We start from the raw sequence: 25,711 nt of genomic DNA, 5'->3' as shown, positions 1-25,711 counted from the left end.
CTGGAAACAAGAACGTACCACATTTGTTGTTCGATTAGTATGAACATAACGCGTCTTTGTATTTACGCCAATGCCTAGAAATCGACAATTGATCTTCATTCACGAGCGATTCACAAATTTGACATAGGCACTTCTAGCACCAAGTCCCTGAATAAAATAACAAAAATGAGTCGTCTCAATGTGGCATAAAAACAGTTTGATAATGGCCTTAAACGCCGAAGCAGCTGTAAGAACAATAAAAACTTTAATTCTCTTGGCTATAACTCAATAATAAAAATATTTAAAAAAAAATTAAATTAAAAATAAAATAAATTTGGTTAGGTATTCTCAAAAATTCATTTTTATTCATTACTATGATCTCAGAAAATGATAATAATATCAAAGATTTGTAAAATGCTCCGTAGTAAGCGTTCAAAAAGATGAAAAAGATGGTTTGAAAGGGAGATGTGTAAATACGAATGTTAGAGGGAGAGCGCTAATATTTAATAAAACACGACTCGTTTAAAATAGAGCAAAAATCTCTGGACAAATTCCTAAGTTGCATTTAAAGATACACTGTGATTTTTTTCAAACCTGTAAAATGAAATAAAATGTGAAATAAAAATAAAAAACAAAATAAAATGTGTTTTTAATATTTTTTAGTGTCTGCTTTGCGATTTTTTTCTACTGAGAGAATTTCATATAATTACCTTTTCGGCTCAACAAATGTTTAGACATTATCTTAAAAAATGACACATATTTTTCTTAGAACTTAAAATCGTAAAGGATTTAAGAAAAACATGTTATAAATCGGTAGATATTCGGAATGCAAGGACTAATCGAAAAGATCAGTTGTAAAAGAGTGAGCAAATACATTTAATAAATAAACAAATGAATTTAATGTAGGTATCATTTGAAATCTATTCGAATTAACCTGTAAGTAATTTATTTTAAATTGACTAACCATCAACGCCATTTGATTACTCCATCAATGGTGACAAGTTAAAGATCACACGGTTTAAATTGTCACCTGAGGCCTAATCATTGAAATAATATTAAGTGTACATTTTTAATTCACATTATTTGTGAGGCATCAAAGGGAACATAACGCACATTAGTAAAGTGTGGGAAAACCTTCATCGATCGATATTCTAATGGGACTAATTGTTGTAATGTTGGATCTAATGACTTCAGAACCAATTTCTAATGACGTCTAGATGTCATAATGAAAACTGAAAACAATCCCACGAAAGTAGTGAGAATGCATTATGTCAGCGCAGTCAACAAGAATGATTATTTAATTAAGTACAACATATTTAGATAAGAATTCAACTGCCTGAAGCCAATGGTATGATATTTTCCCTGTTTTTTTTAATCTCGAAATTTAAGTATTTATTTACTATTTTTATGTTGACGAATACATTTTCTATGACGATTTATAATGTGCCATTTGCGTTTTGCCGCCAAAACGGCATGTTCGTTGGTGACAGTCGTCTTACAATATAATAATGTTTTTTGACATAATGAAGTTGTAGCCAGTTGGAACCGTTTCGGAATGTGTTGTTTTAGATCGTTTTGAAATCAATAAATAATTATTTAAAGGATTCATATTATTAATATACTTGACAGACCGCTTATACTTTTTGACACAAAAAGAGAAATGATTAGTATTTTTTTACATTAGTTAAAACACTGGAAGCCCTGAGGAAAAAATCCCTCAGTGGCTATGTCATCTCTGGGAATGCTGTGTGGAAGGTCTTTTTATGGAAAGGAAGGAGAGGAAGTTCTGGGAAGGAAAAGGCCATAAGGAAAAATCCACACCTTATAACTTTGTATGAGGTGTGTGTAGACGTATGAATCCATCCCTCCCACTGCGGTGAGAGGCGATGGGTCGAGAGAGTGCGGCTGAAGATGACAAAAGGTCTTCCTCAACCAGTCTCTGCCGATTCGGCCCGCCACGCAGTAGGTGGACAAACGCATCCGCCGACAAGACCTAGACAAACCACACCCCATCAACCTGAGCACCCTCCTAAGCCCCCTAAGGTAGCGAACCACTTGGGGTGACCTACGGCAGGGGTGTTAGTTAGCCACTAAATCGTTACCGGGGCGGCGGTACCCATACCTGCCTACAAAATGGGAAGAGAGATTGAGGTCTTTAACAACTTTCGTTTCTCCAATCTCGAACGAATTCATTTGCACACGAATACGGCTTCTTTCAATTCTAAGAGCTTCGTTATTTCATCTCCGTTCGTTAATAAGCCAGTAATTTTGCATAACGAACGACTGTCGGAATCATAATATATTATTGTGCTAACCGTGCTCGCAAATAACTGACCATAGATGACACTAGTAAAAAAATATCAAATCCATGTGTTTTAATATAGAAATAAACGATGCCGTAAATCTAAATAAATGATACTTTAATAAAGAGAGTTTTGTAAAGAATTTCAAGGTTTGTTGGCAACGGAATAAAAGGAGATCTGTTTAAATTCAGCGGCGTATCCACGGCTCGTATAACTGCGTGGCGGGCTGGATTGGTAAAGGCCGGCTGACGGAGACTCTTTCGCCTCTCCAGCGATGCAAAGCTATAGGTCAAGAGAGTCCCTTTACCCATCGCCTTGCACCACATTGACAGGGATGATTCATGCGTCCCGGACACACCGATCCTCGGAATCTCATCCACCCCTTTTACTATTTTGCATCCCAAATCTTCCTCTCCTCAATTTTCTTCACACAGCACCACAAAAACGCCATATGCCCTAATAAAAATTAATATAAAAAAAAATATTTTAAAAATGTAGAACGATATACCTACGTAGGTACACATTATTGGTTAGTTCATGTGTTGAAAGTATCTTTTTAAAATCGTTATTAAATAAAAAAAAACCTAATGAATTATGCTTATGGTCAATATTCTGAATGACAACGCCACTGTCCCATGCACATTGATTAAAGTCTAATGCCAGCGTAGAACGAAACTAGTTTTCAAGTTCAAATCACAATAATTTTGGCAAAGCAATTTTTTGCCCAAATCTGAATAGAAATAATATGAACGGTGCCGACTGTCCAATAGGGAATTCTCTTCACACCAAAAAATCACTTATTATTAATTATTCACATGTAGAAACACTTCAGACACAAGAATACATAGTTTTTATAATTTTCAAAAATCATTTATTAAAGTTATAATGACTTTAAAAACAGGCGCGAACGAAATATTTCAATGCAGCTAAAAACGCCCGGTGATTGATCAAGCGTTCAAGGGCGAACGATGACGTCACTGTTGACCGGCCCGAGTAGATCCTGCAAACCGATGGCGGCGGCAGCGGCAAAGGCGTGACGTAGCACTTGTGACGTAGCGGTCAAAATGGCGCATGACCGTTTTCAGAGCCGAAATAGCACGCAATTTTTAAAACAACTACAAAAAATTGAAAATGCATTTAAAAAAAAAGAAAAAAAGAGGCACATAATAAAATAATTATCTTTATTGAAATAAATTATTTACAAAATGCACGAGAATTCCCTATTGAAAAACGGAGCAAAATGAGTCATAAAGAGGTCAACTGACACTGCGAAAACTTTAATAATTATGTAGGTACTCCCAACTCCCACAGTCAGCTGCAAATAGGCCGACGACAAGAAACTTAAAACATCCATAAACACACAGGTAATATGTTCACTTCTTTTATTTAACTCAGATCTGTTAAAGTTCATTCTCAATTTCTTTTTGAATAATTGAGTTATGTAATTGTCATTATGATACAAACTAACTGACGTACACCCGACGTTGCTCGGGATTATGAATGCTTTGAAGTAAAGTTTTGAGGTTATGAATTCTAGTCGAATAGAAAAAGTTTACTTTTATGTTTTTGTTTCACCTGATCGTCTTCCTCGTCGTCATTCTGTATACCACATTATTACTATTAAAAAAACTCCATTGTATAGACATTGATTGGACTCCGTATCTCATTCCAGTGCAGAGATAATGTGTTAAGTCTTCCTCGGACGTCTCCGACATCTGCTACAATTCAAACCATTCTCTAAGTACTCCTGACACTAAAAAGATAATTAGAACAAATTCTCAGCGAAATTGGTTCAGTACATAGACATATGAATATTAGTAGACCTGCCCTAAGTGATTAAAAGCGTATTATCCCCACTCCCCATACCGGTTCCATTGGAGCCGGCTGTGCTCGCGTATGGCCTCAAGTGAAATTTGAAAACGTGACGTCATCATTCTTGTGCGAACTATGGTCGAGGCATCATCGGTTCATTTTACGAAATAACACGGCAAAATGTTGACTTGTACTATGAAAACTTGTAAAAATAGATGTGAAAAAGAGAATAAACCCAATTGTCGTATTACATTCCATATATAAGCATTATTTTACATTATTTTAAGCATATTCACATCGTATAATATGAATCAGTTGTTACTATCACATCGAGAAACGTCTGGACGCGAAACACAAAGCTGGTTGGTTGCTGGGAAGTAAATTATGAACATTTATAAAAGTGTCTTAACTAAATACTTAAACGAAATATTCGACTCTAAATGGAACCGAATTTTTTTGCCGAATTTGGACTTCGCAAATTTGTTCATAACGTGGCGAGTAATTTGCGCTCCCATGTAAAAATGTCTATTCATTCAAAAGCAGATTTTACTTTTAAGAAGTAAATGGTGATATTATAATGCGAGATGCCTATTTACTGTCAGATTGATTTATTGACGAATCACAGTCAGCTTCACTCCCTTCGTTCTTCAACAGTTGATTTTACCCCTCGCCATTATCTTCTCGTCTATTAATTCCTATGTCTGTGGTTCAGTAGTTTTTTGAGTCTATAGGGGACACACAAAGAAACATTTATTCTTATTTAAATATACATATTGAAGCTTGAAAATCGCATTCTGTATGGTTTTACATTTTTTCAGCATTCATTTTGTTTTCATCCTTCATTGTCAACAACCCTGTTTGAATTCACTAATTATGTTACATGTTTACACCACAATGTGTTTGATGGAATCCGATATTCACGAAACATATTTTCACTACACATATATTATGTAAATATTTGGTGTTCATCCACGAATAAAGCCGACTGTAAGAGCGGCAAAAGGGTTGGTCACGGAACATAACGGAATATTATTAGCGAATGGATCGATATACCACGTTGCTGAAGCGTACTGTATTCAGCAGTTGCCATGGCAACAGGTCATAATAAAATATTATTGATTTATTATTTATGCAAAATGTGATTACAGCGAACTAGACACACTTATCATGTATAAGCAGACGGCCGAAGGAGGAACTAACGAACAAAATGATTTTTTTTAAACCCAGTTTATTTTGTATCCAAAATATCTACACTAGCGATCCACTGACAACGACTTCAAAGTTGATTATATCGATTTGTACACATTTCCGTTCATTTATTTTATGTGACTGCTTCCGACTGTCCGGAGCCAGTGAGACTGCGCCAAAATGACTGGGGTATATTGTGGGGATTGTGGTCACGTCTAAAGCCATTTAAAGCAACGTTTTGATTTTTCGCCAGAGCAGTACTGAGAGTATCCATGATCTATGAACCACTGTGATACCTAAAATTCAAAAAAGAATATGATTTTTTCCTTAACCAGGCTTTAGTGTTATTTATGTCTTTATAGGGAGTTATTTTTGTCTTCATATGGAGTTATTTTTGTCTTCATAGGGAGTTATTTTTGTCTTCATAGATAGTTATTTTTGTCTTTACGTAGAGTTATTTTTGATTTTTAGTACATCTATTTATATTTCACTATTCATATGAGTGTTTAAATTCATCTATTTATATGAATAAATTCAACTCTTGGAAGTGGAAATTAAACCACTTACCTACATCCGATCGAGCTGAAACTCGGCACATACACTCGTTGTCGATGACAATGAATTACATCAACACTTGGTGGCAATCACGGATGACATTACAGCAGTTAATATATGAAATAAATGTCGGTCCTGATCGGGATTTGGCGCAGTTGTTAGCGCGGTTCAGTCCGTGGGGAAGAAGGTTCAATCCTCTGTCAAACCAATTTAAATGTTTTTAAATGCATTTCGGAAGTTCACAACAGTTTAAGGGTCAGTCTCTGGGGAGGAAAACAAAACAAAACCGACCAAGATATGACGAAAATAAGTCGAAAATTTAAAAAAAAAAAATTTAGAGGTAAGTTTATTGTATTAATTTGAAGTGTTTGACAGTGTTAAACTTTTTGCTACAATACGCCACGAAGGTCGTCATTACCGCGCTTGTGTTGTTTGTAGTAGGTACTACAAATAACTGGTTAGTTGATAATTATTACATTGTGATTAAGTGCAATTACGTACCTCAATTTGTCATAGATATCAGAAGTGTGGGAATGTACCATAAATAATTATGCATTCTTAATATATCTTACATGAGTTGTCATAGAATTAACTGAGGACGGGTTGTTACATAAAATTTGAACAATTCATCAAATTTTAACGTGAAATTTTCTAGTTCTGTAAAAGACAGATTATGCTATTATTTCATTATGGGCCTGTTGCTTGACAGAACTGAAATAATAACAGGGCTTAAATAGAATTTTCACAGAATTTGAAATTTGATGAATTGTTCAAATTCTGTTAAACAACCTGTCCTTAGAGCCGGTTGTTTTAGAATATTTAGAAACATTAATCGTGACATCGCTTAAGGCGAAGCTTAATGCCAAATCACTATTTTGATTAATCTTTATAACAAATTGGTGTACATTATGAATATATGCTTTAGACAAATTGAAGGTTTTCCTATCGCTTCGCTTGAGTAGAATATAAATAAATAAAATAGATCACTCAACAAAAAGTATAAATGTAAGCTACGAGGGTACTAAAAATGTGAGCTAAATATGAGCTACCGCTCGTACTAAAAAAATATTTTTTTAATAGAAATGTATGAAAGCATAAAGCAAACAACTTAAAAAAATTGTAGTATTATAGCTAAAATTATCTGTGCAGTTTCACTTGATTAACTTTTTTGCTTTCTTATAAATTATTTAGAAAATAAATAAAAACCAGTTTTGTGCTTGAAATCAAACGTTTCTAGACTCCGTTTGTCAAGCGATTTTAATGCGTATTGCCTACAATATAAGGCATACCAAGAATATACACATTTTTGGCTTGAAGCTTCTTCTTAATGGAGACCTTACAAACGACAAAAATTCAAAATATTGCCGATCAAAATGCGATATTTAAATATCTCATTCTAAGAGTGCGTAGACCTTGTTTACAACTCAAATTAATTATAGTATAAGTTATGTAGGGTAATAGCACGTACCCGAAAAACTTTAACCAGTAACTCCTAAGCATATTTGGATTTAAAAATGTAGATTGTCTTTTTTCTATCCGATCATTTTTTTTCATTAAAAAAATACCACACGTCGCCACTGATAACACTGCTACACGTCGCAACAGATCACGTGATCCGCGCACTGTCTCATCTGTACAGTGTTGTTAGAATGAGACGGAGCACATAATATCACTTGATGCTCTAGGTTGTACCCAGTGGCGACGTGTGATAATAATTTATAATTTAAACATGACATAGTTATTTTTTAACTCCAAATATGCAAAGGAATCGCTGGTTAGTCATTTGGGGATGTGCAGATATAACCTGTATTAGTTACATACAGGGTGTATCGACAAGTACCCGACAAAATTTAACCAGCTATTCCTCAGCACATTTGGAGTAAAAAATGTTATGGGCGCTTTGCTGTCCGGTAACATTTTTTTCCATTAAAAACAAAAAATAAATAAAAAATCCACACTCCGTCACTGTCATTTGCATTGTTTCTCGTGTTCAACAGCTGTTATTAGCAAGTGTGTCAAAAAGTGTCCTCGCTCTTTCGTATACACTAAATAATAATAGTTAAAAATGAGACGAATGGCGCCGTGACAAAGGATAAAACATTGGTGACATGTGGTGAAAATATGGATAGTAAATTTTTTATTAAAAAAAAATGTTACCGGACAGCAAAGTGGCCATAACATTTTTTACTCCAAATGTGCTAAGGAATAGCTGGTTAAAGTTTGTCGGGTACGTGCCGATACACCCTGTATAAGTTAAGATTCAAAGGTTAGAATATATCATATATTATCATCAGTTCCATTATTATCGAAAATATCAGTAAGTTTTGTACGGGTGCACTTGAAGTTTGATTACAAATAATGGGTAGTATCTTTGTCTAGTTCAGATAGGAGTAAAATTAAGTTGATATTTGAGAAAAGAGATGAATTGTGTTTTAAATGAGTTGTGGATTATCTATAATATTATTTTTTTAGAAATAGATTATTTCCTCAAGCAGATTTAAATATCCAAGTGCATTGTTTGCAATCACATTACTAATAATATCAAGTGTATTTGATAAGGTTCTAGGAATTACTATTGGATTGACAGTGTGAATTGTGCGACATTGTATTCTACAAGATTTCTCTGAAAAAGGCAAAGTGAATAATTGTGTAAATCAATAACTAGACATAATTAACCATTACGCAGATTCCCCATAGAGATAGGTACAGAGGATGGACTGCACAATACTACCTTGCTTCATTCATATTCATACATACACTTCTGTTATTCTGACTCACTCTATCGTGTCATGTCTTTCTCGGGCGTCCTGACTTCCTCTACCATTCAAGTTGGCGTCATATATTCTCATTGTACACATCACTGCGTTTATTCAGTATACATGCCTCAACAATCCGAGCGTCCCTTTCTTTCTCATTGTACACATCACTGCGTTTATTCAGTATACATGCCTCAACAATCCGAGCGTCCCTTTCTTTCTCATTGTACCTACACATCACTGCGTTTATTCAGTATACATGCCTCAACAATCCGAGCGTCCCTTTCTTTCTCATTGTACACATCACTGCGTTTATTCAGTATACATGCCTCAACAATCCGAGCGTCCCTTTCTTAATCTTACTCATTAAACTAACGTTAGCCTTGCATTATTTTAGAATCTCCACATTTCTCACGCGATCATACATGGTTTTGCAACATGCACGCCTCAGGGATATCATTTCTACAGTTCGTTTTACTTGTATCTTTCTTCTGCCAGTTCCTTGCCACACTGCCTTAAATCAGGGTTGGTACCAGTACTCCACTGCGGACTGCAGCACTTATCTACATCAAAAGTTTTACTATATTTACCACTTCTAATTTGTCCAATCTCATTATTATTTTGTAGCCTTAGAAATATCATTATTTTATACACACGATTTATTGGTGAATCAATCTGTCAATAACGCAACACCTCGGTATTTTTTCATTTCATATGGTACTGTAAAACCTTTAAAAGTGAGCATTGAATTAGATGTTTTTAAAATATTTAATTTCATCCATCTACCCCCTCCAAATCTTGTCTTAGAAAGAATAGGAAGTGTTAAAAAAAATATAATTTTGCGCACCTGCGTGTGACGTCACTATTTCCACTGGGAAAATATCATTAAAAAAGCATTGTTCATTCTTCACACAGTAGTTCATACTAAACAAGATCTACAGGCGGGAGTCTATTTTAGTACTCGGGCCCAAGCACTAGCAGCAGCTGTGACTCGAATTCTTGGCTAAACTTTGAGTGATCTTTAGTCATAATCACTTTTCTCATCGTGAAAGGAAAACGTCTGTAGACTGATAGTTTCCAAAATAATTGGATTGACAGACGCTGCGAGGGAGAGGATAATATGAAATGTGTGAAAACACACGCTCATACCGCAAAACACCGTGTAAATATTAAAAAAAAACACATTATCGAACCTATCTCTTGCTACAGCCCATCGATGTATTGTTTAGCACCACACCTGTGTTTTGTACAACACTTTTAAGTAGACTTCATGTGCATAAATTATATTATTGGTTATTTTTTATGGGCACTAAATCGAAACACCTTTATCAACAGACAATTACTATTTCGGTCAAACCAAGTCGACTACAGCCGGTGAAATTGCATATTATCTATATTTCTAAACATACAATTACATATATAAATAATATAACGTTATGATTTACGACTGTTATGAGTCACAAACAAATTGCAAAAGATTTAACAATTTCGCAAGCGAAAACATTCTAAGGGCCAGTTGTTTCACAAAACTTATTATTACTCACAGAACAACTTTGAACAATTTCAAAGTTAATACTCAAGTTCTATGAGTGTTCTATTATTATTAAGTTTAAAATAAAAGGCGTTAGAAAATGCATTATAATTGGCTTAAATTTAAACAAAAAAATGAACAATTTATATTGGAATACAAAATTAGGGTACAGATAAAATTTAATATATTGAACCGAAAAAATATTTTTTTCTGATTTTTAATGTCATCATAAAGTAGAAAACTAGAAGTGCCTTCCATACAAATTTCAATGGAAATTAACTATCTATCTAACTAAATATTTAAGACTCGCATCCACAGACATAGGAATTAATAGACGAGAAGATAATGGCGAGGGGTAAAATCAACTGTTGAAGAACGAAGGGCGTAAGGCTGACTGTGATTCGTCAATAAATCAATCTGACAGTAAATAGGCATCTCGCATTATAATATCACCATTTACTTCTTAAAAGTAAAATCTGCTTTGGAATGAATAGACATTTTTACATGGGAGCACAAATTACTCGCCACGTTATGAACAAATTTGCGAAGTCCAAATTCGGCAAAAAAATTCGGTTGTATTTTCAGAGTCGAATATTTCGTTTAAGTATTTAGTTAAGACACTTTTATAAATGTTCATAATTTACTTCCCAGCAACCAACCAGCTTTGTGTTTCGCGTCCAGACGTTTCTCGATATGATAGTATAATATGTTTCTAAAACTGATCTATATTATACGATGTGAATATGCTTAAAATAAAGTAAAATAATGCTTATATATGGAATGTAATACGACAATTGGGTTTATTCTCTTTTAAACATCTATTTTTACAAGTTTTCATAGTACAAGTCAACATTTTGCCGTGTTATTTCGTAAAATGAACCGATGATGCCTCGACCATAGTTCGCACAAGAATGATGACGTCACGTTTTCAAATTTCACTTGAGGCCATACGCCAGCCCAGCCGGTTCCAATGGAACCGGTATGGGGAGTGGGGATAATACGCTTTTAATCACTTAGGGCAGGTCTACTAATATTCATATGTCTATCCTCGCATCGTAGATCTCTATCCCATTTGAATTTCGTAAACACAGTTTTGTATTGGAAATTTAAGGCCCAATTGGCCAAATATTTGGATCAAGAAACACGTCCACATGGCGTTTCTCGTGTTTTTCTTTATTCTATGGCTAGCTGACGTGTACCCGGCGTTGTTGGGGATTATCCTTAGGAGATAGACATAGCTATATCATCGCGGACTTTTCTGTAGGCCTTTTTAAGATAAACAATTCTATTTTGATATATCTCCCAAGGTTTAGCCAGCGTTAGCAATGTATTGCCCGTAAATCTATTTTTACTTCTTGATTATAAAACATCGATTTTTCTCTACTTTCTATAAATATAATATGCATGTATCATATACGTAAACCTTTCGGAAGAAATTCTCTAAATGGTAGTGAAAATTTTATCAAAATCCGTTGCGTAGTTAAGAAGAACTAAGCACAAACAGAGAGACGCGGATAGCGACTTTATTTTATGCACTATTTAGTTAGAGAAGAGAAATCAAACTCGCAAATAATTTTCAACTGTGCGGTATCATAATTTAAAAAAAAACGTTAGACTGGTGTACTATCAATCGAAGTAAGCCTCGTAAATTCATATATATATACGATTTGTTTATATTAAACATGATTAATTATTTAATCATGACCACCTGTCGTCTACCATACTGTATTGCATTCCAACGTTTGCTATCCGTCTAAATAATACGAATAATATGTACCTCTATCAGACGGATTGCCCGTTTTTGCATAGAGTCGAGGGTTTTTCTGATATCATGGGGTCTTTGACCAGAGAAACACGTAAAACATTGGTAGAAATGGTAGTCTTAAGCGGCCGCTACACTACTCGCTTCGACGCTTCGACGAAGTCCTCGACGAAGTTAGCCGAAGTTCGAAGTGCGTGCCCACACACTCGTGCAACTTCACGAGTAACTCAGTCCAGCCAGTCAGTGATTGGTTTATTTATGCCGTGACGCTTCGAGTCCTTTGACTCGGGCGCATTTACCGACAACAATCGGAAGTCGGGCGAAGCGAAGCGAAGTTGCCCGAAGCGAAGTGAAGTTCGTGCCCACACTATCGTATTCGGTCAACTTCGATCAACTTCGCGAGTAGTGTAGCTGGGCTTTTAGACTCATCATTGTTCCCAACCATCTTGTCAGCGAACGAACTGCTGGCTTTTGTGTTTATTCCCTCCTACAATGAGTTTCTTTAATAATATCTAATAAGTAGAGCACCGTTTTTGTAAAAAATCAACCCAAAGGCGTGGTGTAAACATTACCTACAGACACATTTCATGTTCACTCCGTATTAGACTTAATAAAAAAATATTTTTTATAATAAAAAGAATATACACCTAGTGTAATATAGGGTTTTCCAATAAGATGTATTATTTTGATATTCAAAGAAAAATGCAATTTTCTAATATAAATGATCGAATGTTTATTTCATTATAAAGAGGAAGGTATGCCGTTAATAGTGAAAAATAACATCAGTCAAATGACAACCACGACCACGCCTACAGGACCATATCCTTTTCATGAAATTTTCCATAACCAAATCGCAAGTGGCTGCCTTATGTCCTCGATAGCCTCACGAATTCCATCTTTAAGGTCTTGAATCGACGCTGAGCTGTTGGCGTAGACCTTCTCTTTCACGTGGCCCCAAAGGAAGAAGTCGCAAGGTGTTAAATCACAAGATCTCGGTGGCCAATGAGATAACACGGTCCGGAAACTTTTTCCGTAAAAGATCAATGGTTTCGTTGCTTGTGTGGCACGTAGCGCCGTCTTGTTGAAAGTAAACGCTGTCCAGATCAATACCATCCAATTCCGGCCATAAAAAATCATTTTATGGCCGGAATTATATACACATAACACCTCTTATTGGAAAACCCTATACTTTTCTAGCAACTGGAGGAGGCCCACCACTTCCCCGCCCTGTTTTAGGTACAAAGTTGTAGAAACATTTCTAATATTATAATTCGTCTATCGTATGCATTTGAGAGTATAAATATGTATATGTTTTATATGTTTCCTCCGACGGTCTTCATGGTCGAGGAGTAAGGCTCACGACTAGCATGCTAGAGGTCATCGGCTTAAATCCCGGCGTGCGCAACTAAATTTTATATGATTAATTTCTGTTATTTCATAATTTACTCATTTGAAATAATATGTAGCATATTTGAGCACGTTTCAGCGTTGAAGATACTCTCAGTATCGCCTTGGTGTAAGGACAGCCATTCAGAATTGAAACGTTGCTTGAATGGCTTTGGCCGTGTTTGGTGACATCAAATTATCATATTGTAGTATGTGCCTTTTTATGTGATTACCGCGCAAGAGTCCCAACTGCTCTCAATCGTCTGTAGCCATTGTATAATTGGGTTACGTCGTGAGGTTGAAAGTATCGGGGATGGGAAATAAGTAAGTGAATAAATACCCAGAGCTGGTCACCAAATACGTCTAAAGTCATTTCAAGTAACGTTTCGATTCCGAATAGTGGCCTTTTATCAGGGCGATTTCGCACGCTTCAAATATATAATGTATACATTTTTAGAAACAAATGGTGAAATAACACAAATTAATTTAATAAAATTTACTTGCGCAATAATTTGTGCCCGTAACCTTCGGATTCATACCCCTTAGACTTAGAGCCTTACCCCTCGACAAGAGAGGCCATCAAATCAATAACAATCCTAAATATGTACATCAGTTATCGTATAACGGATAAAAAGCAATAAAAAATAACGAACATGTCCGTAAAATGAGCAATGAGCGATGGCCTCTGAAGTGAATTCGTCAAGCGAGGAAACGCAATCGCAATCAGCGATCTGGCCGCACAAATCACAAGGTACGAGGTACCACTGAAGGATATACCGATAGAAGTGTATATTGGCCATGTCTCTGTGCCCAGAGTAGGCTCAATTTTATCTAACTTCTGTAAAACTGATCAAACATGTGGAACTGGACTAACAACGCACACATGCACCTATTTCTCGCCTTCATACATTTTTAAATCAATTCACCTCAAATATCGACATATTAAATATAAGTTACTTTTTGTGATGTATGGTAAAAATTTGGGTATTCAAGCGATAGATGGCACTAGTCAGAAAGCTTACGCCAGAGACCGACAGACGTCGCTAGAGTGTAGCAATTGCCTGTGGGATATCAATAAACAGTGTAGCTAAATCCAGACTTAATTATTGTAACGTAAATATACGCAATTATAGTAAAAAACCTTTTACTTATCACAGAGTTCCCAACACACTAAATCTGCAAGTAAAGGCAGATATATAACACTTTTATAAGAGATACCTGAAGTTTTTTTATTATATAATTACTAGCCAGTTGAACCACATAACTGGAATAATAACAAATCTTGAATATAACATTCACAGAACTTGAAAAAAAAACTATGAAATTTGATGAGTTATTCAAATTCAGTGAAACAACCCGTCATTAACATTTGAGGGCAGTCTATGAAGTTATTCAGAAATTTAAAAGGCATGAGAACATCATTAAAAGTTACTAGGGTAAAAAGCAGCAGACAAACAGATTAGACATTTTTGTTCTGAAGCAGATATCAATAATAAGATTGAGATTATCTCAACTGTGCTTTTTTTTTAATGAGTGTTTTAGCATATTTTTTTTGTAACCTCACAGAGATCTTCCGTGCTGAGGATTTCATTTACATATGATTAAAATGTAATAATATGGATAATAGAAAGTAATTATAAATAAACTGAACAGTGTTTTTTCCGAAATAATTATAAATATATATTACATGGTGTTTTTTTGTTCAGTTGAGTGGTTTCAGTTTCAGTCTATATTTGGTGTCATTATATTATATATTTCTGATTCCCCTATATTTTGTTTCCAGCTTTTTATTTGAGATTTAAATTGATGTGAGTTTCGAATTGGAGTGGGATATTTTATAGAATTTAGAGTTGTTGTAGAGTATTGGACATAACTTCTTTGATATTTTCAATGCAACTTACGATGTACTCGTATTATATTAATTTTTTTAATCTTTAGTTTTTATTTTTGTTATTTATATAACTTTAATAAAAAAAACTCTTGTTATCTCTGTATCATGCAGTAAATCATGTAAAATATAAAACCATGAAATAGCCCATCAGGGCACTTACCCCTTATTATGCACGTATTTTGAATGTATTTATACAAGCATTGGTACTAACGCTGCATGGCAAATACCATGCATACCCATAGCCCCATGCATACCCATGCCCCCGCATACCCAATTTCTACCGATTTATAACAAGTTTCACGAGTTTTTAAGTTCCATAAAAAATAAATGTTATTTTTTAATATAATATCTATACTATTGTTATGCCGAAACGTTAATTATATGAAATTCCCTCGATAGGAAAAAATCGCAAATTAAGTTCCGAAATTTGTTTAAAACACGTTTTTCTGTTATTTAATATGTTATTGGCATGAAAAAATTCACAGTGTATATTTAAATGCAAATGTTTAATTGTAGAGAGATTTTTGCTCTATTTCAAACAAGTCGTGTTTTATTAAATATTTTCACCATTTTCCCTTAATTATTATCGTTTTTTAATATTAGCGCGCTCCCTCTAATATTCGTATTTACATATCCCCCTTTCAAACCATCTTTGAACGCTTACTACGGGGCCCGATACTGACTTTACCACACCAACCTTGAACGGGTGTGTAAAAATCTAATTAGTAACAGCCTTAATATATTATTATACTATAAATAAATTTTAAAAGACCCAACCTATGAACCTATTTTGTAATATAAAATAGGTTCTTGGGATTTTTTCATCACTTTAGCTAGATAGTATATCTGGCTGCTTTACTTTGGCTATTACAAAGTAGTCATTGAGGCAATAGTGAGGTTAAGTCCGCAATGGTACCGGTTAGAATATGTTACGAATAACCAACCTCTGCACGCCTAGTTCTTTGTAAATATATTTATTTATTTATTATAAAATTATGCTGCGTAATAAAATAGTCTACCATCCAACACAAGTATTCGCGATTAGTACGCACTTCAACTCTGCGTAATAACATAGCATACTTTCCAACACAAGTATACGCGATTAGTACGCACTTCAACTCTGCGTAATAACATAGCATACTTTCCAACACAAGTATACGCGATTAGTACGCACTTCAACTCTGCGTAATAGCATAGTATTCTTTCCAACACAAGTATACGCGATTAGTACGCACTTCAACTCTGCGTAATAACATAGTATACTTTCCAACACAAGTATACGCGATTAGTACGCACTTCAACTCTGCGTAATAGCATAGTATTCTTTCCAACACAAGTATACGCAATTAGTACGCACTTCAACTCTGCGTAATAGCATAGTATTCTTTCCAACACAAGTATACGCGATTAGTACGCACTTCAACTCTGCGTAATAACATAGTATACTTTCCAACACAAGTATACGCGATTAGTACGCACTTCAACTCTGCGTAATAACATAGTATACTTTCCAACACAAGTATACGCGATTAGTACGCACATCAACTCTGCGTAATAACATAGTATACTTTCCAACACAAGTATACGCGATTAGTACGCACTTCCACTCTGCGTAATAACATAGTATACTTTCCAACACAAGTATACGCGATTAGTACGCACATCAACTCTGCGTAATAACATAGTATACTTTCCAACACAAGTATACGCGATTAGTTCGCACTTCCACTCTGCGTAATAACATAGTATACTTTCCAACACAAGTATACGCGATTAGTACGCACTTCCACTCTGCGTAATAACATAGTATACTTTCCAACACAAGTATACGCGATTAGTACGCACATCAACTCTGCGTAATAACATAGTATACTTTCCAACACAAGTATACGCGATTAGTACGCACTTCAACTCTGTGTTCTAGCATTCGGTCATACTTCTTGAGATTTTCGGTTCAGTACAAGGTAGGATGATAATATAATCGGACTAAATTCATGGTCGCATCGCCAGCGCTCGGTTATTAGGGCGAATTTAGGCCATTCACCAATACTGATACATACTAGCAACTAGCAACTACGTACCAATACTACAGTACACCTATAACAATATTACAGTATGACTAACTTCAAATTAACTATGAGCCATAGAGAGAAAAAATATCCTCTACACAATACACTCTCGGCGGGAACTAATGCAGGTTTTTTTTTGCCCTAGTCAAAAAACACAAGGTAAATCATCAACGTAGAGGGATGCTGGTATCTTATTGTAAAATTAATGAGTTTCGGGGAACTTAATCTCCATGTTTCATGAACTGAGGTGAGGGTAAGTACCTAAGGGATGGTTTTTTTTTCTACCCGATGAGTGTACTGCCTATCGCAACTTATAGGGCTGAAATACTATATTTTTTGCATGTTTTTTTGCCTCTATTTTTTTATAAATTTATGTATATATTTTTTTTAAATTTAGTTTTTAAAAATAAATAAAGGTTTTTATTTTTATTTTTGTGATTTTATACTATGTTTTTTGTATATTTGGTTGCTATGTAGTTTTTAGGTTTAGTTGTTTAGGAGACTGGGAATGGATAGGTGGGATTATCATCGTGACTTGAACGCCCGAGAATGAAACATCTTTTATTTTTAGGGGGGCAAAATCGACTCTTGCGTGGCAAGGCGGGACGACGCTCTTGCACGAAACGACGTTTCATTCGGCCAGCCCCGAGACTCGACGTATATTATTACTCTAAGGACTCGACCGACCTTTCCGCCCGGCCGTCAAAACTCTGTGCGGTATATTTGCTTCTACTCTCACTAAATCTAGCAATGGATCTATCATAAATGATGATATTTGTAATGGCGTACATTTTAATAAAAATAAAAGCATTGTTTTACTATAAAAAATATAAAGACTTGTTTACTTTCATTTTCACTTCCTTCAACAAAAATCAAGTGCTACTAGCCCACCTCGATTCTGAACATTGAGGGGCAAACTATACGACTGACTTTTGTCAGAGAAGTCTAAGACTTCTAAGACCTATCTACACTGGATCAATAAATTATGTCTTTTAGCTCAAACTACCACGTAATTTTCCATCTCACTGTAGATATTATATCGTTTTCGCAAGAAACGCATCTTTGAACTCTAAACATTGTTTTAAAACAAAATCTTAAAAAGCAATTTTGAAGGTTCCAAACTGGAGACAGTTGGAATACGATATCCTCTATTAGAGTTTATTGTAAGTTTAAGAGTTTATTCTCGGTCATCATGGAAAGCATTCATTTCTATGTTACCGATGGTAATCTCCGTCACCGACAACATAGACTATTTTATCTCCCGGCCTGCAGAACTAACTTGCCAATGGTCATGCCTGTGGGGAGAGCAATCTTGGTGTTGAACAGAATCAATTCGGATATCGACATTTTTAGCATCTTAATGAAGCTTCCTTTAAAAGGCAAGCTCTATTATTACTGGTAAAGTTGATTGACACACACTGTTTATATTAATGTAAGAATTCTTATTACCAAATGTATTTTAAAAACGCATTAAAATTAACAAGTTTGTAATGTTTTTAAAATGAATAAACTGAATTGAATTGAATTAAAAAATAAACATTTGAAAAATGAATTTGCTTCTTTCAACTGCCCCCTATGAAATGACTCTATCCCTGTATGATTCCTATTGATGTTATGATGTTCTCATATAATTATTGTTCCATGTGGCGGTCTGGCTAATTGAATTGTAAGGCTGAAGGGATTGTGGAAGAAAAGGAGATAGAAAAGAGGTAGGTGGTGAAATACTTGACTATTCAGATCTGGTCACAAAACATGACTAAAGCCATTTCAAGCAACGTTTCGACTTTAGAGTAGCCACCACTTTGGAACAAGTATTTAATTAATCAGAAATTAACATTAAATACCATCAATCAACTTCCTATTCTACGAAATCGCAACGTCGAATTTACATAATTGCCAGATGCAAATGATATACATGAAGCCAATTAGAACCAAATCCGTATGGCAACACATGTTTTATACGACAAAGTCGCTAGACGATCCTAAAAATAGAAAAAGAAAAAAGAAACAGTTATTTTTTACGACAGCCCATTATGTGTGGAATTTAAAATATAAAAAAACTAATCAAACTGAATTGCATTTTAATCAAAATCACTTTTGGGTGAATGAGTTAAAGCAGTTGGCGCTACCAAAGAAAAATGTCCAGAGAAGCGAAGCTAGCAGTTCACAATGGAGCACTGGCACCTACCCTGATGTATGGTAGTAAGTCGTGGAACTGGCAGAGGAAGGATGAAAGTTGATTGAATACCGTAAAAATGAGATACCTGAGGCGTATGTGTGGTAAAACTATGTATGATAGCGTGATAGGTGTAGAGATTTGCAAAGAAAAAAAGTGTAAGCTTAACGAGTAAGATTAAGAAAGAGACGATTAGATGGTTTGAAAAAAGAATATAGAAGCTTAATGCTAAATCACTATTTTGATTAATCTTTATACCGAATTGGTGTACATTATGAATACCAAAAATATGCTTTAGATTAATTGAAGGTTTCCTATCATTTCGCTTGAGTAGAAAACAAATAAAAAAAAAATTACTCAACAAAAAATATAAATGTAAACTACTAATAAAAAAAAAAATTTCGATAGAAATGTATGAACGCGTAAAGGAAAAAACTTTTAAAAAATACAGTATTATAGCTAAGATTATCTGTGACAGTTTCACTTGAACTTAACTTTTTTTCTTTCTTATAAAATTAGTTACAAAATAAATAAAAACCAGTTTTGTGCTTGAAATCGAACGTTTCTAGACTCCGTTTGTCAAGCGATTTTAATGCCTATTACCTTCAACATAAGGTATACCAAGAATATACACATTTTTAGCTTGTAGCTTCCTCTTAACGCGCTGCCTCTAACATTTTTATTTTTGTTGTGGGAGTTCACTGCAAAAACGCACTTTAGGGGAAAAAAATGCCACTCGTTAAATTTATTTACCGACCCGACGGGTTATGTACGTACTAGTATAATTGTAAATAAATGTTTAGCTTTTTCAAGTCTATATTAAACCATCATAATTTGAAACGTAAACATCACGTTAATTTAAATTACTATATATGACAACCTATCCGTTTTATCCAAGACACGAATTAAACATTATTTAACAAACCATAATATTACATAATGGTATCTTGTCTAATTTTATGACATGTAATTAAATATTTCAATATTCCATAGCTTTAAATTACTTAAGGTGAAAAAAATTTCATTGTCCAAGAAGTTTTCAGAAGGAAAAAGCAGTGCAATTTTCATAACGCCCGAGCTCAACGTTCGATCGATTTGACTGCCTCAAAGATAAGTTAAATGTTTTTTTTAAACTTCCATAGCTCATGACGAAAATGACGTTGCAATTTGAGAATAATTGCATTGACCTAGAAATTCCAGACAGAAAGATCTGTTCAACTTTCATGACGCTAGAGATCACCGTTCGAGAGATTCATAAATACTGATTTTTTGCTTAAATATGCGTTAAATATAAGCGCTTGTGATTCTGTTTTAAATGTTTTGTAAATTATTAACTACCTGTAATATTTATCAAATAAATTAATAATGCCATAACTAAAATGGTTTTATAATTATCATTACCTGTTACAGTGAAATGTTGATTAAAGGTGTAATGGTAAGCGGAAAATAATGCGGAAAAGTCTTTGCAAATAGCAAAGTCAATTTTGCGTAAAGGACTTCTAACCTGAAATCAATATTCTGTTCACACCTTGACAAGGATATTAGCGCCTTGTTTACAGATTAGTGATTTTAACTGTACAGAATCTTATTTGACGGCCTCCGTGGATGAATGATTACGATCATAGACCCTTGGCTAAGAATCTGGAAGTCGCGGGTTCAAATCCCGACGTGCGCTTAATTAATCAGTGTTATTTACGCGTAAGAATTTTTATTGTAACCTCCCTCTCACTGCGTTGCAAGGCGATAGGTGGAAACTGTCCGAAACTGGTGAAAATCTAAGTGTCCCTCAACAGGCCTCTCCCGATGCGGTCTGCCACGCAGCTGGTGGGCAGAAGCATCCACCACCAAGACCTGAACAAGCGAACCACTTGGGGTTACCTACAGCAGAGGTGTTGATTATTCAATGAATGGTTCCTGAGGCTTCGGTGCCCCCATACCCGCCACACAAATTGAAATTAGATGTTACCAGTGTAGGCAGTGGCGCAGCTAGGTAACCATGGGCCCTGGGGCAAATAAAAAAATGGGGCCCCACTGCTATGTAAACTGATTAGGTATTATCAGAGTGGAAGATACTACCAGTACAGAGTGGAAGATACTACCAGTATCGCCCTGGTGTAAGACCACCATTCAGAATTGAAACGTTGCTCCAAATGGCTTTAGCCGTGTTTAGTGACTAGATCTGAATAGCCAGGTACTTCCCCACCTTCCTCTTTCCCTTCCCCACTTACCTTCAGCCTCACAACATCCCCCAATTGGGGATGCCATAGTCTCACTGGCTCCAGACGGGAGCAGTTGTGACTCTTGTGAGGTATTCACTATAAAAAAAAAAAAAAAAAAAAAATCAAATAAAAATATGAAATATACAAACACTTTAAAAATGCTAAGCTACTTAAGTTTTTTTCTGTGCACTGCAGACTGCAGGGCAGGTAATAAAAATATTAAACAGTAACAACATAAATTACAATTAATACTTGGTGTAGGTTTGGCTAATAAAACGAAATAGAGAAGATTCAAGGGTTTATTATATAAAGGTCGGGCCTACCAACTGACTAAATAACAATTATATTTACAATTTTTTCCTAGCTTTAGTTTTCGCAAAAGTATCAATGACTTCGTTTAAATCCGGGCTTTATGCGGTTTTGTTTTCAATTGCTATTAACGATAAATGTCGGAGTCTAGTTTGGCCCATCTTATTTCTTAAATAATTTTTTATTATTTTTAATTTGCTAAATGACCTTTCAGCTGCTGCAGAAGTGACAGGAATTGTAAAGAATAATAACATTGCTGTAAATACTTCCGTTAGGTCGCATTCTAGCACTCCATATTTGCTCATTATTTCCTTACATAATTGGTGAACAGTCCATGCTTGAGGTAGTTGAGGTAAAACTAGATGGTAAATATTAATAAATTGAAGTGAAAAACTAGGGCCTATTATATCTGAATATTTTGTTTGGAATTCGTCACACTTTTGTAATAAAGTTGCTTCATCAACATGTAAGAAAAATGTTGGTGTTAGAAAATCGAATATATGACAGACTGCACTCATGCCAATAAAACGTGTATCTAATTGAGATATTACTGTGTCTACTACATTATTGAAAATCTCAATTTTAAATGTTTTTTCTCGGTTTGGAAATCGGTGATCAGCAGCTAATTCATCAAAATGTTTTAAAACTTTTCTTTGCCTTTTTTTTTGAAAATGGGTATCGATACCATATTTTCTTGCAGTTTCACTGGCTTTGCACTTGAATAATTCGAAATCATTTCTATAAATTTGCAACTTTGCTTTGGTCTCTGCTAAAACTTTACTCGCCTCACCCAAATTGATGTCGCATTTTTGTAAAGTTTTGGATGCATAATTGATGTCGTTCAATACACTGTGCATTTTTTTTTTATTTTTTTTTTATAGTGAATACCTCACAAGAGTCCCAACTGCTCCCGTCTGGAGCCAGTGAGACTATGGCATCCCCAATTAGGGAATGTTGTGAGGCTGAAGGTAAGTGGGGAAGGGAAAGAGGAAGGTGGGGAAGTACCTGGCTATTCAGATCTAGTCACTAAACACGGCTAAAGCCATTTGGAGCAACGTTTCAATTCTGAATGGTGGTCTTACACCAGGGCGATACTGGTAGTATCTTCCACTCTGGAACGTGCCGCAAATATACTATATATTATTTTAATTAATTAATTGTGAAATAACACAAATTAATCAAATAAAATTTATTTGCGCACGCCGGGTTCGAACCCGCGACCTTCGGAATGGCAGTCCAATGCGTTACCACTGGACTATGCCGGCCGTCAACGTGCATGAATTCGCAAAGCAACACGAACTCGAAATTTAGCATTTATGTTTTAATACTCTCTGCTTCACTACGCTCATCTTTATTAGGACTCTTTAGAACTATTTCTGATAATGCTTTGATAATATCAAAATAACGAAGTTTTATTGCAGATATCGTATTGATGGTACTGGACCATCTAGTCGGATTTAGTTTTTTTAGAGTGGTGTCCGATTCGCCAGTGACTTTTGACAGTAGATCCCAACGTTTGAAGCTGTTTCCTGAATTTAGGGGAATTCCCTAGTCATAACTTTTGAATTTCTCTCAACTGAGTTGTCATGATTAAAGTGTGGTTGCAAGTTGCAACCTGTCATGTTTATTTTGAAAATGGAAGAAATTTCCAAAAGTTCAGTTCGATCGAGATTTCTGGTAAGGATTCGAGGGCCCCCTGAGCATGAGGGCCCCGGGGCACTGCCCCGCGTAGCCCCTAGGTAGCTACGCCGCTGAGTGTAGGTACAAAACAATTTTTGCTGGAAACCCGTAGTCGAAAAAATTAACGTACACCGCTGAAAGAAGCTACTGAATGCATTGAAATTGATATAATAAATTACAGACCATAATATATTTTACAAGACGCATGGATTCTAAATAATAAATTACTAAATAGTAACTCAATTTTATTTCTTATTTAGAATCTATGTAGGTATATACCAGGGTCACATAAGTTAATAGAGATCTATTGGCAGTTCCTCAGAAGTGGGTACAGTTATATGAGTGTATTGTGTATTGTTTGTTCCTAGTCTAGCCAACGACGTCTTGTCAGCTGGATACTCATACATCGCTGCCAATTTGGTTTCGTAATAATATTGTACTGACGATCGATGGGGAATAGAAGTGCGCGCGCACATACTGTGACGGGTCGACTAACCACGCAACAAGGGCGAATAAAAGCTGAAATAATCACTGAAATAATGTTTAAAAAGAAGTGAAACGTATTACAAAATATACTAAGATTACAGCACTATGTAATTAATGCAAAAAACACTAAAGTTCTCGCTAAATATGCTTGAAAATTAGATATTTATACTGCATATTGCACAAAAAAGATCTGTAATAGATTTAAGTTAGATTTTCAATTGCATTTATGCACGTTTTGAGTAATTTTGGTTATGCAACTTCCTTACCTTCATGTTGTTTTCAACCAGGACCTCGAAGGAGCATATTTGAAAGACAAAGTAAGCCCTGATCAGGTCAGCAGTGGTCTTGCTTTTGAACGCGGCAATGTGGCAGTCGAATGAGAGGTCCAGGGGGTCTCTGGGAGGTGTTTGAGCTGATGCCGGAGGTGCCGTGGATTTGTAACTGCACTGGTTCATGCGATTTACGATGGCACTGCACAGACGAGCATCGTTGATAACTCTTCCATACTTGGACAAATTGCCAGCCACTCCTAGGCGAATGAGTGACTGAAAGATGGCCATGTTCAATGAGGATCTTTCACGGTTTGATCTATTAAAACTTCAGCCTTTCGGAGCGGTTGGATATCCGATAGACCACGGGCGAAGCGACCGACAAACGCGACGACAGAACACGACTGACTGACTTTTCCCGACTACGGCGCAAACCAACAGCGCACAGATCGACTCGAGTTCTCAGCGTACACATATATAACACTCACGAAAATAGATTACGACACTGCATTATGAATTTTACCGGTAATTTGTTATCATAATTACTTCGTATTATGTTATATTTTTTCCCACACTATCGCCTGGGCAAATTCATACAACATTCCATTCTTGACAGATGACTTTGTGGAAAACCGAAAACAGTTGAAAAAAATTCAAATTTCCTTTCGTAAAGCATTTTTCTAAGGAAAAATTATCGCGTTTTGTGATTGGTCCGTGGAAAGGCGTGTCTTGTACGAGGCCTGTGATTGGTCAGCGAGGAAAATGTCAAAAGCTATGCGTTTTTGATTACGTATTCAATAGTCACGTGTATCTTTAAACGAGTTGGTATTCTCGGAAAACCGAGTTTCTTGTTCGTTAGACGTCAAATTTTTCCTTATAAGTATTTCTGCTTAGTCTGTAAAAACACGTAAAAAATATACTGCCTATTTTTAATCATATATCTGCATAATATTAAGATTAAACTCCTTTTCATGCTTATTACCATCGTTAATAACACGTTTATTTTCGCCGCATAAGAGTTCCGACTGCAACGATTCAGTGGTATTATGGATTCGCTTATTTTGGGGAACTTTGTGGAAGTGGGGAGGAGATAGTTGATGCCTGGCTAGTCAAATCGGGTCACTGAACACGGCTATAGCCATTTCACCAATGCGAAACGTTTCGATTCGAAATTGTAATCTTTCACCTTGACCAGTGGCGGTCTGTGATTTTCAGTGAGCTAGAGTGTGAAGATTAAAAAGTACAAAATTATTTTATTTTTCAAAATTTCACTTTTTTATATTTTTCATGAAAAATTTTCATTTTAAAAAAAATTTAAAAAAAAACAATTTTACAAAAAT

General features: G+C 35.3%; 1 protein-coding gene across 1 annotated transcript in view; it reads right to left on the bottom strand.

Moving 5' to 3' along the window:
- Nucleotides 1-24,784, bottom strand: part of slgA (proline dehydrogenase slgA) — a 109,395-nt gene extending 84,611 nt beyond the window's left edge. Inside the window, exon 1 of the mRNA XM_089645179.1 lies at nt 24,369-24,784. Coding sequence (XP_089501305.1) covers nt 24,369-24,662 — 294 coding nt within the window. The 5' untranslated portion in view covers nt 24,663-24,784. The remainder of the gene's footprint in view (nt 1-24,368) is intronic.
- Nucleotides 24,785-25,711: the final 927 nt, after the last annotated feature.

Source organism: Hesperophylax consimilis, chromosome 22, assembly GCF_061612785.1.
Source record: "Hesperophylax consimilis isolate HC1 chromosome 22, BYU_Hcon_1.0, whole genome shotgun sequence".
NCBI lineage: Eukaryota > Metazoa > Arthropoda > Insecta > Trichoptera > Limnephilidae > Hesperophylax > Hesperophylax consimilis.
This window is presented reverse-complemented; position numbering and strand designations above follow the sequence as displayed.